This window comes from Sceloporus occidentalis, unplaced genomic scaffold (genome assembly GCF_023333645.1).
Source record: "Sceloporus occidentalis isolate IW3139 unplaced genomic scaffold, rSceOcc1.0.p SCAF_87, whole genome shotgun sequence".
Taxonomy (NCBI): domain Eukaryota; kingdom Metazoa; phylum Chordata; class Lepidosauria; order Squamata; family Phrynosomatidae; genus Sceloporus; species Sceloporus occidentalis.
Genome location: NW_028317067.1, coordinates 309778 through 325488, shown reverse-complemented (window position 1 = coordinate 325488; position 15711 = coordinate 309778). Strand labels below are relative to the sequence as shown.

At 43.9% G+C, this 15711-nt stretch overlaps 1 protein-coding gene across 1 annotated transcript; it reads right to left on the bottom strand.

Annotated features, from left to right (window-relative positions):
• Positions 1–10316: 10316 nt before the first annotated feature.
• On the bottom strand, positions 10317–11744 carry LOC149284839 (P3 protein-like). Its single transcript, XM_089496014.1, has one exon. It carries the CDS (start codon positions 11742–11744, stop codon positions 10317–10319), a length of 1428 nt encoding a protein of 475 aa, XP_089352140.1.
• Positions 11745–15711: the final 3967 nt, after the last annotated feature.

Genomic DNA, 15711 nt, shown 5'->3' with positions numbered 1-15711 from the left:
TGCGTTCTACACGATGACGTTGGGAAGGAACGGAATCGTGTAGAACGCAAAGGACAGCTTGTTATTTGATTATTTTGATGTAAAGTTTACGAAAAAATATTTTTAAGTCTCAATGTTCTTGGAATCGAGGCTGGATGAATTTGTAATCCTTATCTCTCCAGTCCTTATCGGCAAATCTCTAGGTAGTGTTGGTTTGCCAAGCAGCAAGTCTTTAATCTCCTCGATTTCAGGGGGCTTAATGACTAATAGAGAGTGTTCTGTTTGTTTATAAAGGGCAGCGTGGGCCTGTGATGGATCATTTTCTTGGCAAATGAAAATTTTGCGCCTTCACAAATGTGGACCTGATGAGCTAAGTACAAATCCAACAGTTTAACCTGGGTGGAACTAAGCGGCTCCTCGTGTTCTGTGGGATTCCCATGAGTGGGGCTCCTGAGTCAAAAGGAACGAGAAGCCAACTTCAATTAACTGGGAGCGGCTCAGAGAATCGAGGATTCACAAAGGTCCTACTGGGAGTAATGGAGAAAGGTTTGGCTTAGAAGTCACCCATGTTTCATCTCAGATAATTCTTAGAGGTCGGTACATTTTGCCCTAGAAACATAGAACTTGACGGCAGATAAGACCCATCTAGTCTGCCCATCAACCTCAAACCTTGATCGGTCCTTGGTTCTGATCAGTCCCAGATCTAGGAGCCATGTGTCTATTGCATGCATGTATCTACCACCCTGTCAGTAAAATAAAATTAAACCTCGATAGCCTCTAACATTTCTCCTCTGACATCAATGTCCCTCCTTTAATGTATTGTGACAATGGACTACTCAGGAAGACTCTTCATCTAGCAGTCCCAAACAAACACGATCCCCTTAGACAACTCAAAATCTTCTTGATTGAAGGTCTTACCATTATCTCCAGAGCTGGTCCTTAAACCAAATAGCGCCCCGGGCAAGAAGCCCCTTCGTTGCCCCCCAAGACACACACATACCATGTCTTCTTTATACATTTAGAATGCCGATATAAGTATATGTCTCCCATGCGTAGTGAAGCTTCTGCCGCACCACCAGACTGACTGCTGGAGCCCCCCCGTAGTCCAGGCAGTTGCCTGACTCTAGTGGCCCTGATTAAAGTCGTGTCTTGGGTCCAACCGCTTCCAATAAAAAGTCATTCTGTGCGTAAAACTTGAAACGTGTTGGCTTCAGAATCGTTTTGAAGATTTCGATTTTTTAAACCTATTCTCAGAACAGAAAAAAGGCGAATTCTCTTCTCTCCCCCCCCTCTTCTCGTATTAAGGATATTTTCCCATCCCATAAAGTTGAGGCCCGGAGACACGGCTCTGTCTGTAGCCGTTAACAGAATTTCCTTTGATGGACCTATTTCTGAAAAGCGATGATTAGTCTTCCTGCGGGTGTCACTGCTAATATCTGTAATTTTGTGGCTATTTGTTTTTGCTTTGATTAACGCTATAATTTTCCCAGACAGCCGGCCCCTTGTGCTCGGGACCAAGAGGGTGGTCGCGGCTGGTGAGTTTTGTGTCGTCTCCATGGGTTGGATTTAGCAGAATGCTCAGGAATGCCATCTGGCTTTAACCTCCAGGTGCTTGAGGTTTGGATTGAGGTACGGCATGGCTAGAGGTGGCCAGGGAAATGCCAAGGGTAACAGCAGCCAGCATTTTTCGTTTCATTAACGAGTCCTGAACTTGATGGCCTCATCTATGGACCAGTGGAACAGAACGACAATTGGAAGGATCTCAAACCTCAACCAGTCCTCGGTTTCTTATAAGATTTAGGTTAGCCATATGTGTATCCCATGCGTGTTGAAAATTCCCTCACTGTATTAGCCTATACCACTTCTGCTGGGAGGCCGTTCCACATACCTACTACCCTTTCAGTATTTTTTCCATATATGATTTTATGATCAGCCTCCCTACTTGTAACAGACCCAACGGAGCAATAACATATATACTAAGAGCATCGGGGTTATTTTGAAAGGCTTTGATGTATAATGAGTCTGCAGCCTTTACTGTCTAAACCCACGACATGGAATGCATCTTTCAAAATATGCCATGTGAACGCACTCGGCTTCCCAGCCACATCACGCAGTATACAGCCTCAGGCTACTGCGGACTGATGCGGAGATTATAATTGGAGCCCCCAATCCAGATTAAGATCTGCATCTTATTTATACTGAATAATGTATCCCAGTAACTGGTTACTGCGATCATGATCTTATCGGCAGATCTTATTTTAGTGATCTGGTCATATATTTGAAAGCGACTTGTAATTGTCTATTATTGATGATTGGTGTGGTGTTGGGAGAGGGGTTGCTAAATTGAAAAAATCTTAGGCATCTAGGGTTAGGATGTACCCAAGGCAGACAGGCATATGCCCAGGGCTGGACTGGGGATGATGTGGCAGCTCTGGCACTTTAAGGCCAGTGGTCGCCGAATGACATCCGTGTGGCTGTACGCCTCGGTTCTGTACTCAAGCAGCGTGCGGCCGTATATATATATATAGATAGCACATATGGCACACTGCAGCACCGGATCTGGTGCGTACGGGGCACTGTTTGCCAGCGGCCCAATTACATTTTAGAGCAATTATTCTGTACGTTGCATTCATGCTCTATCATAACCTTGTATATCTAACTTCCAGTGCAATGGGGACGCCTGGTGGTCATATACAGTTACTGCATGTCTAGAGCCACAAATAGGCGCTCCATCATAGATACTGTTGATTATTAAAAAGTCGCTGTCACATATTGCTTGACCTTTTTATAGCTATACCCCTAAAAATTCTTTTTCTTTTGAAGCACAGGAGGTTTTGAGCCTACGGTACCTGCAATATAAAGCCAGCCCGGACTGGAGCTGCCTAACAAAGTCCGCTCAAAGATAGATCATATAGGCCAACAGGAAAAATAATGCAAAGGTATGGAGGCCAAGTCCTTATTTTTACAATGGAATTTTAAAAAAAATCATATGAACAGGCCTGATGACATCATAGCAGCACTATTGCTAAAGTGATCATCTTCGAATTCCCATAACCAATGGAACCTGCGATGCTTCTCAACTGCCCTCCTTTTCAGGACAGAGGTAGAGATTGGTGGGATTCGGGACATATGTGTATATATATATATATATATATATATATATATATCTTATATATTACTGTATATATAACGTATACAACAATATCATGCCTATTCCAGGGTGCTGGTATGCCTACATGAATGAACACTTGGGTACGATCTGCCAGATATATCAGTTGCTCTGCACCCCTTAAAGTATACTGGAAATTGGGAAGACATGACCACAGGGTAGGCCAGTGCCAGAACAAACCCAGTCTGAATTAAGCTCTGTATACCAAGAGTGTCAGCGACATTTCACAACACACCAGACAGAAGTGTTTGTATGATGTCACCCTGCGTCCTAGGAAAAGAAAAGTGTCATCTGTGATGGTACCCAGAAAATAAAAAACCACCGGTTGTAAAAATTGATTAACGCAAATAGTTGTAGAACTTGGACCACAAAATAAAAGAGTCTTAAAATGGACATCGTGGTTAGATGATGTTACTGTTTATGAAGTGCTGGAGCTGACCGGCCCCCACATCTCCTACAAGTTAATGAGCTGGGGGACCGAGGAGAGAGGCCAATGCGTTCTTCAGAATCTGGACCACGGGAAAATTAAATACATTTAGAAATTATAAAGAAAGCGATGTACAAGGTCAGTTTATTCCTCAATCCTTCAAGTGTGATCCCCAATGGGGAGCCTATGCTGGATCTGTAAAGTCAGAATCATTGAGCTCCTACACTTTTTTTGAGGACTGTATTTAATTTTTAAAATGATTGACACAAACCTCAGTGGCAAAGCCCTCCCCCGAGGAACATGCTACAACGCTGCTAAGCAACTCCCCTTTGAGGACATCCAGGTCCCCAGGATTATGTGTATGCCTAGGAACTTCATGAAAATCAAGGACATGGACCTTCTTATCACATGCCAGAGACCGAGCAATTCTGTTTAATTCGTACAAGCAGCGACATAGAGCTCATTTTGCTTTAGCATGAGGGTTGGTGCGCTAGCTTCATGGAGCCCGGAATGTTTTTTTAAAAAGTGTGTGCCTGTTCCTTTTAAATTATGGGTTCTAGGGAAGAGCCCCATTGACCACAAAACTTTGATTTTGTAGCCATAGCATATAGCTTTAACCCTTAAAAACTGGAACTTTAGTGTAGTAATAGTTAATTTACCATCAAAAACACTTCTGTTTTTCTGTATATATATATATTATATATATAAATATAATATATATATATATAATATATATAGTATATACCGGTATATTATATATATATATACATATATATATATATATATATATATGAATTTAAGAATTTAAGTATATAGACAAGATTCCATTCAAAACCTAAAAATGATATTTTAAGCAAATATTTTCTTTAAATAGAACATCCGGAAAATCAAGTTCTGTCTGTGTGAAAAAGAAATTTTATCGGCTGCCTTTGTCGCTCTGAGTTATTGTATTTGTATGACAGCCATAACCATAGCTGTTAATAACAGGGTTGCAGCCCAAATTGCTGTACTGGGAGCTCTGTCATTGTCCCAGTTGCCTGCAGGGCAAATCCGCAGGCCCAGATATTCTGTCTCCATGGCAACCCGTGACAGCAAGCGTTCCCTAATGCACTGCCTTCAAAGGTAAATAGCACAGGGAGCGTATCCGCCGACGAATGCGCCTACTTGTTATTGCCACTAAACCCATAAATTCCAGCCTAGTAGCGGGTAAATAGATATTCTATGCGCTCTAACTCAAAATAATAGGTTTTGAGATTTTTTTGGCTGAAATGTAACATTTATTGATGAAATAACTGGATATTCTCCGGGTTTCGCCCAGAGGCTTCTCTGGGGGTCTCCGGGGCCACCATAGAGAATCTCTGGGCTACGGCTCGCCTACTTCCCCTCCAACCATGGCCAGTTTTCCTGCATGTGTGGGCTAGGCCCTTACGCGATGTCAGCGGGACCCCCCAACCCGCATCCCGAATGGATGTTCCCAAGTATGATTGGTGTCTGCAGTTCCGGGTTGCCCACTTCCACAAATGGCGTGCGTCTGATGTCAGCGGGACCTCCTACCCGCATCCTGCAATGGGGGGACCCCAGGTAGCCAGAGAGCCCCCAAGTATCCTTTATATAAAGGCATAGTTTCACCCCATACATCCCTCTTTAAAACCCGAATCCCTCTGTTTGCTGAGTATAAGTATATCACAGTGTTTGACACATTTAAAAATCACTATTATATATACGGAAACTGCAGAAAATTGGTATCCATTGTCCCTACGCTGACGTGCAGAGCCAGGCGGGGGAATAAAATCGTTCCTGGCACTTTAAGGCCAGCAGCTGACATTCAGTCACCAGGTGGCCACGCAATACACTAAACTGCGGGCAAGGGCATTCTTGGTTTGTTCCACTTGTATTTGGTATACCTGCCAAGAGTCCCTGATCGGGTAGGACTGTCCTTCCTCTATCTTTTCTAGAAGCTCAGAATGTTTGCAGAATAATGTGTACAGAAACAGCAGGGAATGGGTTTATAAATGTATAATGTATTTATTTTTTAAATAAAAGTGTAAATTAAACACAATATTCTTCTTCTAGATGCTTTACCTTGTTACAGAAAGAGCCATAAATTCACATAAAAAGTCCTGGTAAAGCCCTGCCCTAATGTAGAATAGAAATCATGCAAATAATGAAAAACACTATTTATTTGGGAAAGAAAAAAAAAAAAATAAAAAAAAAAAATATATATATATATATATATAGTCACATATATTTCAATGAAAATCTCCATGTATTTAGGTAAACGGAATGCGGTTTAACATAAATTCAGTTTATCCCGTCCCAGTGTTTCCCATAGTGTCCAACACCAAGTATGGAGAGGCTTCTCTGTGCGCGATCCTCATCCACGCTGGGAAGATGACCTTATCTGGGCTTGAATTCGTTGGATAAACATCTACTTGGGGTATTTCGGGAATGCATACCTCCAATGTGTCCCTTTTTTGGAGTCCCAGTCCCTCTTTCAGCACCCAAATCCCTCTGTCCCTTGATGCCCTCCTTTTCTACGAGCAGAAGAAATGTATTTATTAATTAAATGATATATTATTCTACTATATTTCTTACTGAGTGACTTAAACACTTAGAAATAAGTCACAAAGTCTTATAAAAAGGTTTCAATAAAGCCTCACAGCCTTGGGTTGTAAAAATAGTATTTTGTGACGGGTGCCGAAGTTTGCTCTCCGTGTCGCAGCGCTGTGATTGCTTTGATCAGAGAGGTCCCTTTAAATGTTCTGGCCCCAGTATGTCATCGGGGTTGGGTAAGTAAATAAGATCCAAACTATGGCATATTAATATTTGCCAATATGACCAACCAGGATATATTATCTTAAGTAAAGACAGCGACACCTCTGGGAACAGAAATCAGCTTAAAGTGTATTAAAAATGAACATATTTGTTAATAATAATACTACTACTAAAAAAAATAATAATATGAATAACAACAATAATGATGATGTCATTGTTATGCATGTGTGATAAATATTCCAATATAATTATTATTATATGGTCATTTTTATTGCAATAAGAATAAGCAGTTATGGGAGGATGTCATAATATGTCATAATCTAAAACTAGAGGATCAGAGGCTTAGAAAGAATATACGGATTTTTTTACTTTACTGAGACAATGGTAGATGCGTGGATCAGCCTCCCAGAAGATTTGGTAGAGGTTAATACAGGGAAGGGAATTTAAACATACATGGGATAGGCGTATGGTTTTTGAATATAAGACAAGTAAAACACCCAGAGATGATCTCTGTGTTAAAAATGATGTCATCCGGAATGAGACGCGCGTTGGTCTCTCAATGATGTCATGGAGCCCCTCCTCTATACGGTATATATGAACATGTTGGGCTTTCACCTATGTGGGTCCTTTGGGTTTTTATGGTCCTTGGAGCTCTATATGAAGGAAAGTGTGAGACGGACAGCCCCTGTGCTCCATGTGCCCCCCTAGACAGTTTAAAGGGGCAGGTGACGGGCGTACAGCTGGTATCAGACCGCAGCACTGTGCAATATTTGCTTTCCTAAGAGTATTTGATAGGGACAAACTGGGACGCTGGTGTTGTAGGGCGTGTGGATAGGGACATGGCTCGGGGCCAGGAGTATGTATTTTTAGTTACACAATGTACATAATGTATAAAGCCATCTCCTGCTGTTTCTATACACATTATCGGGGTTTTTAGGGCTGTAGAACCCTGCGATACCCTCATACCCAGCAAACACTCTGCCCTCCTAGAAAAGAGGGGTACCAGGGGACGAAAGAGGACACCGGGGGGAGTTGGGTCCCAAAGAAAGGCTGTCTCTCCTAGACCGGAATGCTTAGGGGGGCGCATTTGCTTGTGTATGAGGCTTTCACGTGGACCATACCATTTAATCGAGTGGCCCATGTTGTTTACCTATGGAGTCTGCTGCCATCACCCAAAGAGAAAAATGAAATTTCCACCACCAGTTACCGTGTTATTCAAAGTATGGCAGGCAGAGCCGTGGTTACCGTGGATGTTGCCCTAGGCTTGACCAATTGCCCCAACCACCATCCAGACTAATAGTGGAGCACTGAGACGCACTTTTAAATCACTCTATGGAGGTTATGCTGAGTAAATGGTCCAGTTGAGATCTCCCTTGTGGGCGGCCCATCGGGGGTACTGATCACCCAAGAGGGGGCGATCTGTCCCTGGTTTTGGGGCAGGTGGACCAAGCCAGAATATATCGCTGATGACACCTATAGTAAAGAACCAGGACTTTTCCCCCCCTAAATAAAGCATTTTTTATAAAATAACCATCAATGTCCACGCCATTAGGATTTACCGAATAATTATTCAGCAATATAAGGCAAAAGAGGGATTTAAGAAAAAAAAGCAACATCCTGGAGACTTAAAACGGGGAATATTTTAATTACAGTAAAGAAAGATCTTATTAGATAAGGGAATTAAATTAAACACGGGCTAATTGCCAGAGAATACTTAAAAACAGCGGGGATACTTAAAAAAAAAGATAAATGGAGAAATTACAAAGTGTTTCGTTCCCGGAGAAGTATAATAAATAATTTAAAAAAGATGCTATCGTGAAGGCACTTGAGATGTGCTCGGCCGATATACTCTGATCCAGCACAGTTGGATAATTACGCCTGGAAAAGGTCTACTGGGACAGATAAAGAAGGAAATTACTTTTTTAATACTGAATGAGTATCTTGTGCGGATTGGCATTATTTGAAACAGGGTACATCTTCTCTGAACTCTGCGTACAGAGACAGTAGTAGATAAGTGGATCAGCCTCCCAGCAGAAGTCGGGGAAAACCATCTGCTATGTCTGTGTTCCTAGGGTGCTGTTTCATTAGTTGATTTCTCTATGATCTCAAACTAATAAACCCAATTCCTGCATTCAAGGGAAATTGGGGTCTGGGATAAGCGCTTTCTCTTGAGTTCCGTGTAGATGACCGTGGTGGGGCTGCATCTTCTCGATTCTGCTTCAGAACCTTCACCTCTACCGATTGAAGGACCATAAACTGCTGTGGTCTTCACTAAGTTCTCACCACCGAGATCTCAAGGACCATAGGAAAATACTTTGGCGTTCTCGTCAAAGTCACCCAGATTTACAATCCTAGGGATGACGCAACCAGAACACCAACCTTTTCTCAACCCGGGAAGTTCCAAGGTGAACACGCGAGCTTTTATGATACAATTTAAAGAGGACTCCGGGCGTTTCAGCGAAACTCTCCTCGTGAAGTTATTCATAATCCTACGATAATCAGATTAGTAACCGGTCTGTCCGTATCCGTCACAGTTCATCCGAGACGAATGACTACCTTTTCCACCGGACTCTTAGTTCTCTGTCGCGTGTCCTCACAAGTCCTGGGTCTATTCACTAAACGGTTGGGTCTACCAACAAGGTTTTAATCGCTGGCAGGATCAGAGTTGATGTTTGCGAACAGCATTCCAATCGATATAGATTTGTAACTTCCTGGCTCATGTAATCATTACAGACTCCTAGTGTTCAGCACGTTATCTGTCATCGTGATAAGAGCGGCTGTTCATATCTTATCTCAGAGCTTTTACGATCAACCGAGAGCCGAGGAACCCCGTGCCCAGGAGGATATTGACCTCTAAGAGGACGTTCGGTCATTGTTTTCCAATGTGCCAAACCACCCGCGCCATGTCTGGAATTGTAAACATATAGTGCTGTAACCGGATAGTACCGTGTGTGTGTATCACCCTGAGCCGTGTCGCAGTACAAATAGATGCAAATATGCGTCACTTGAAATTTTTATCTGATCGTGGGATTTTTACAGTAATTTTTTTCCATAATTAGTGATTATTCACATGATATCGAGCAGCAGCGTACATCTGCTGTGATTTTGTGGTCTGGCTCATTGTACATAGGCTTTCCAAACCGCTGCCTGCTGCATTTTCTTTCACGTTTTCAATTAAAAAAAAAAAATTGTAATTATGTGATATACTGGCAAAAAGAATGTGTTCCAATGGTCCTTTATCACTCCCATCACTCCTGTGTCCCAATGGCCCTTTATAACTCCCACCACTCCTGTGTCCCTAAAAGTTAGAAAACCCTTTAGCAATTATGTTACAGCCAGAAACGTCCTTGTTTTTATATATATTTGCTATAAGGATATAGGGACGCCTTTATATAACTAATATAATAAAAACACTGTAATCATCAAATAGAAGCCATGACACAATGTAGTTTCCCCTTTACCATTTTATTTACACACAATCAGAAAACGACCGGAACGTCACCCTGTTTACGTTACAAAAACACCCCTATAAAAATAGCATCTTCCCCGTCAGTGCATGAAGCTTACCGGACACGGGACTTTGGCTTGGGACAACACGTATCGAATGGCAAATAGACGGGCCGGGGTCTGCCAACGGCTTTTAAATGGATTATTTGGTAAGGAACGGTAGAGACTGCAGGACGTTTGATTGACTCCGCGTTATTAACGGAGCGCTAGAGAAGTATACGGTTCTCGAGCACTCAAGGAGTTAAAGGCGTGTAAGGCAAAGGAGGGCAAAAGTGAGAAACTCGTTACAAAAGGTAAACCTCGGATTTATACGGAGCGATGGACCCTGTAACAGGAGAAAGGTCTGAATTTATTTTCTAACAGACTAAATAAAAACTGAAAAAAAATAAAACGAGAGGAATAACGCATGTAAACAGTCGGTCGAAAGCAGGCCGGCCGTGACCTATATACTTTCTCTTCTCAGAGCCGCTCTTTTAGTTTTCGGTAGACAAAGTGTAACAGAACAAGCAGTAACATCTCCGAGGTGCCGCTCAAGGCTACCAGGAACGGAGCCTGAGAGGAGAGGTCCGCCTCGGCGCGTTGGAACGAGAGTTGAAGAACAGCAAGGGCCAGCAGGCTGTTTTGGACCCCAACTTCTATGCTGACCGTCCGACATTGGGGAACGGGCAATCGTAAAGCGGAGGAAAGGAAGTACCCAACCAGAAGTCCCACCAGGGGTACAGTTACTCCGGCTAGCACCAGGGTTGTGGGCACCTCGCTCAACAGCGAGGAAGCCATCTGGTAAGCCATGACCATGCCGCCCACCATCAGCAAAACGCTGAAGGGCTTGATGAGGAGGAGGAGAACGCGGGACAGCTGCGGATATCGCCACTTTATCACCATGCCCGTGGAGATTGGCACAGCTATAAAGAGCAGGGTGGCCAGGATCTTCAGGAAGGGAATGTGCAACGTGTGGTGGACACCAAGGAAACGTCCATAGAGAGATGAAGAGAGCGGCATGAGGCCAACTGCTGCCACGGTGGAAATTAAGGTCATTGATATAGCTAGGGTGACATCTCCACCCAGCAGAAGGCTGTATAGGTAGCCTCCTCCACCACCCGGAGATGAACAGGTGATCACCAGTCCCAATGCCAGCGGCTGAGATAGGCCCAGAAGCAGGGACAGGATGTACGCGTACAGCGGCATCAACACAAACTGGCCCACAATACCCAGCAGGACCGGGTGCGGACGGCCCATCAGTCCCTTCAACACTTCCAAGTCCACTTTGCATCCGAAGGCACATTTGTTAATGACAAGCAGCGGCAACAGTGCGTAGAGTATGGGGCTTTCCGAAAAGTGACCCGCTGCGGAGTCCGTGTACTCCGGAGCTTCACGGGGAACCACGTGTATAGAAAAGTCATCTCGTTCCTCGAGCAGAGATCCTTGCTGTTGAAGTCGCAGAAGCAGGGGAGCCATGCCGGCTTTCCCAGACTTTATCCGGGCCAGAAAATTCCCCCGCGATCCTTCAGCACCGCGGCTCACGTTCAAGACTTCCAGCACGGATGTATCCAGGGAGCGGACGCTCAGATCAGTAGTGAGAGCAGCTGTTCCGGTGCTGATCACGATAACGCCTTTACTCTGTTCCGGAAAATCGTACTGCAGGCAACAGCCATCCCCGATTTGTAAAAACCGTGGTGAGATATGAGTGGGAGGGGAGGAAGAAGAGGAGCTGGGGGTAGGATGGACAGGTGTGATAGGAAGGTGGGATGAACTGGAAGGTTGGCCAATGGCAAGAATGTCAGGCGATGAGTCTCGACGCTCCTCGGGCTTGAAGTTGTCCTGAACGGGCTGTGTCGGAGCTACAGACCACATACACCCCAAGATGAGGAGCCATATGAAGCCCTGCATTGTGCGGAGCACCCAAAGCAGTCTCACGAGCATGGAGGACACCCCATTTGCTTCACTGCTTGTGTCTGCCAGTCATTCCCTCCTGAGATACCCCCCTTGGGGTATAGAGCTGGGAGACTCCTGGGATCACCTACTTTGGCCCTGTTAGTCCAGGGTGTAGTTACTCCTGAGTGTCACAGCATGTCCACTCTTTGTTTGCAGAGCACACACAATATTTGGCTCGGTGCTGGCTGATTTCTTTAGTATTTCGTAGCTGTGTGTCTTTTATTCCTCCCCGGTCTCTGTTCGTGTTAGGTAGCCTGCACAATAGTGGCTCCAGCTGTCTCTTCCTTGGACTCCTCTGTCATCCTGCCGCCAGCCCCTTTCTTTCTCTCTCACACGCAACTGCCTTTCAGCTGAACGGACTCACTCGCTGCCTTCCTGGTTATCACGTGATACCGGGTCCTGCCACTCCCACAGCTGCACCCTGCACACTTCCGGATTCCCCGTCAATCACGCCGCAGAGGCTCACGGGAGTTGTAGTTCCAACTACAGCAGTCTATAGCAACTCAACACTGAGGGCAATAAAACTTTAAACATGCCGGCTTCAGTGCCAATAAAACTAACATAAATTTACATATTCATTATGCTCATTATATATAATTATGTATGCATTAATAAGTAAAATATAAACATAAAAAAAACCCAAAAAACAATACAATCGCAATAAGTTATTTTGAGGAACTACACAGTATTCAGAAAAGTAACGCTGTCAAAAATAATTTATAAATACGCTTTTGGGCTTAAAAGGGATTCAGGGGTCACGTTCAGAGACATAGAGAAGGGGACAGGAGTCTCACCGGGGGGGGGGGGGGGGGGGGGGGGGGGGGCGGTCACCCTAATGTACTGCATGCCGTCTACGTATAGCGAGTGTATCACAAAACCAGAAATATAGTTTATAAAATGTATCATGAGGGAGAACACGGGCCAAGAGTTATAGTAAAATATGTATATAAAACGGGTGGTAGATAAACGGAACAGCTTCTCATCAATAGTGGTAAAGTGAACGTTGCCTTTGCCCCAAACAGCTTATCAGTGCCATCTTTGCCCCCAAACAACTTGTCTGTGCCATCTTTATCCCCAGACAGCTTGTCAGTGCTCCCAGTTTGGCTATGTCATCTTTTGTCCCCAGCTTGTCAGTGCCTCCTAAACAGCTTTGTACCCCAGCTGGCCAGTGTCCCCAAACAGCTTGCTTGAGCAATTTCTGTCCCCAACTGCTTGTCCGTGCCATCTTTGCCCCCAAACAGCTTGCCTGTGCCATCTTTGTCCTCAATATTCGATGCTGTTTTGAAGTCAAATGTTGATTTGATTTAGATTTTCCTTCCGTTCACTCACTGTGCATTTTGTTAAATGATAAAAATGAAAAACTATTAATATGCTTATTGTATGCGTAAAGTGACTGTATGTAGCTCTAAGCTTTTTAATCAATGAAGCGTTATAATATTAGCATATATTTATTTATTTATAGGTAGGAGAGCAGTATGTGCCTGGGAAGCTGTGGCAAAGGTTTCCATAAGTAGCTAAATATTATCCTGTCCCCTTCACCTTACGAAGAGCGATAGTACTTTATTAAGAAAGAAAAGAAATAGCGGCAGATCGGTGCTTAACAAATACGCCAACAGGTACAGGGAGGTTTTAAAAGAAGATTTCCCATTGACCCAAAACTTCAACTGCACGTCAGAATTAATAAATAGCGGAAAGAACGGGGAGACTAAGGCAACATAAGACGAAGAAAAGTTGTTTGTTTTTTTTTTTTAATTTAGAAGGCATTAAACTTTTAACAATTCTTTGTAAAGGAAATGTTTTATTCAGTGGACAGTATGTGTGATGCTGTTGTGGTTTTAGAGCCATTAAAAATTAATGATTAGGAAAGACTTTCACCACTGTTCTCAATATCTAATCTTCTCTGACCTGCCATTCATGCTTATAATTAATGCACATACACACACACTCGCACCTTTCTCCCCGTCGGATCACCGAGACCACCGCTTTCTCACCGAGTCACCTGGATGGAGTGTTCGACCTTCCCCCGAGTGCAGACACTCTCTAAGTTAATTGTAATCTTTGGTAACATAAAAAATATATATATTTTGAATGTCCAATCAGACTTGTCAGTTTGATTGAAGAAATGTACACACACACACACAAACTATCAAAACTACCGTATTTGCTCGATTATAAGACGACCCCCCAAAATCTGAATATTAACTTAGGAAAAAAAGAAAAAGCCTGAATATAAGACGACCCTAAAGGAAAAAAAGTTTTACCAGTAAATGTTAATTCATGTAAACTATTTTTTTTAAATAAAAGCTATGATTGAGAAAAATATTTTTTTTTGTTTTTATTTCCTTGTATTTTCCAACCTGTCCCCCAGTTACGCACATCTGCCCCAAGGCTTGCCACACCAATATGGCACTGTGGCCCATGATATGCCTTTTAACCCTCTATATGCCACTGTGCCCCATGGTATGCCTTTTGACCTCCTATGTGCCACTCTGCCTCCAGAAATGCCTTATACCCCTATTTCCCATTCTGGCATTTAGGGGGTTAAAATGCATATTATGGGGCAGAGTGGCATATAGGGAGGTATAAGGCATTCCAGGAGGCAGAGTGGCATTAAGGGAGTTAAAAGGCATTGTATAGAGCACTCTGCCTCCAGAAATGCCTTATACCCCTATATGCCACTCTGGCATTTAGGGGGTTAAAAGGCATATTATGGGGCAGAGTGGCATATAGGGAGGTATAAGGCATTTCAGGAGGCAGAGTGCTCTATTAAATGCCCCCTTAATGCCACTATGCCTCCTGAAATGCCTTATACCTCCCTATATGCCACTCTGCCCCATAATATGCATTTTAACCCCCTAAGTGCCAGAGTGGCATATAGGGGTATAAGGCATTCCAGAAATGCCCTATGCCCCCATTTAACACACACACACTTACCAGGCTTCCAATTTCCTGCTGTATTGCCGGGGCAGCGGGTTGACGTCTCCTTCCACTGCAGCCGGAAGGAGGTGGAGTTGGCAGCGGGGGTTTGTCTGCGTCCGTCGCGGATACCTTCCCCGGCTGTCAGAGATCAGAGTTCCCCTGATCTCTGACAGTCGGGGAAGGTATCCGCGACGGACGCAGACAACCCCTGCTGCTAGCCACACCTCCTTCCGGCTGCAGCGGACGTTGTCTACGCGAATCGCTTAGACGTCAACCCGCTGCCCCGGCAATACAGCAGGAAGCACCGGTAAGTGTGTGGGGTGTGTGTGGGGGGTGTGTGTGGGGTGTGAGACAGGAGGATCCAGGTCCCCTGCAGCGGTGCGGGGGATCTGGATCTTGGTCTCATAATCAGACCTCTATTTGAGGTCTGATTAGAAGACGACCCCGATTAGAAGACGAGGGGTATTTTTCAGAGCATTTGCTCTGGAAAAAAACCTCGTCTTATAATCGAGCAAATACGGTAGTTAAAATGGTCAAAAGAGGTAATTATGCTCCAAAACCCCCTTTTCACTTAAAAAGTAGATTTCTATGTCACTTTTGCTTTTGGAGTTTGTTTTCATATAGGATGTAGATCCAGCTATAAATAAAGCAATAAAATAGTCTAATTTCTGGGCAGGAGATATCAGTATAAAGGGAAATTTTAGTGTCACGATCAGAGATTTTTATATGCCATGTCCTCTCTTGATCTAGTAGATGCCACGATTGCGCAATGCTTGGTCCTCATCAGTAATGCAGGTTATGGATCTCCAAGAAAAGAAGTAAAATAAAAGAGTTGGGGAGGTCGATAGTTACTGGGAATGAGTATCAAAGTATCACAGACTTATGTCTGCTTGGAGGACAAGAATCAATAACGGAAACGTTTCTGGAAGGTCCCACCAGTGCAGACAGAGTCCAGGAGAGGCGGGTTCCTTCAAACTCTGGTTGATGAATTCTGCTCTTCTGT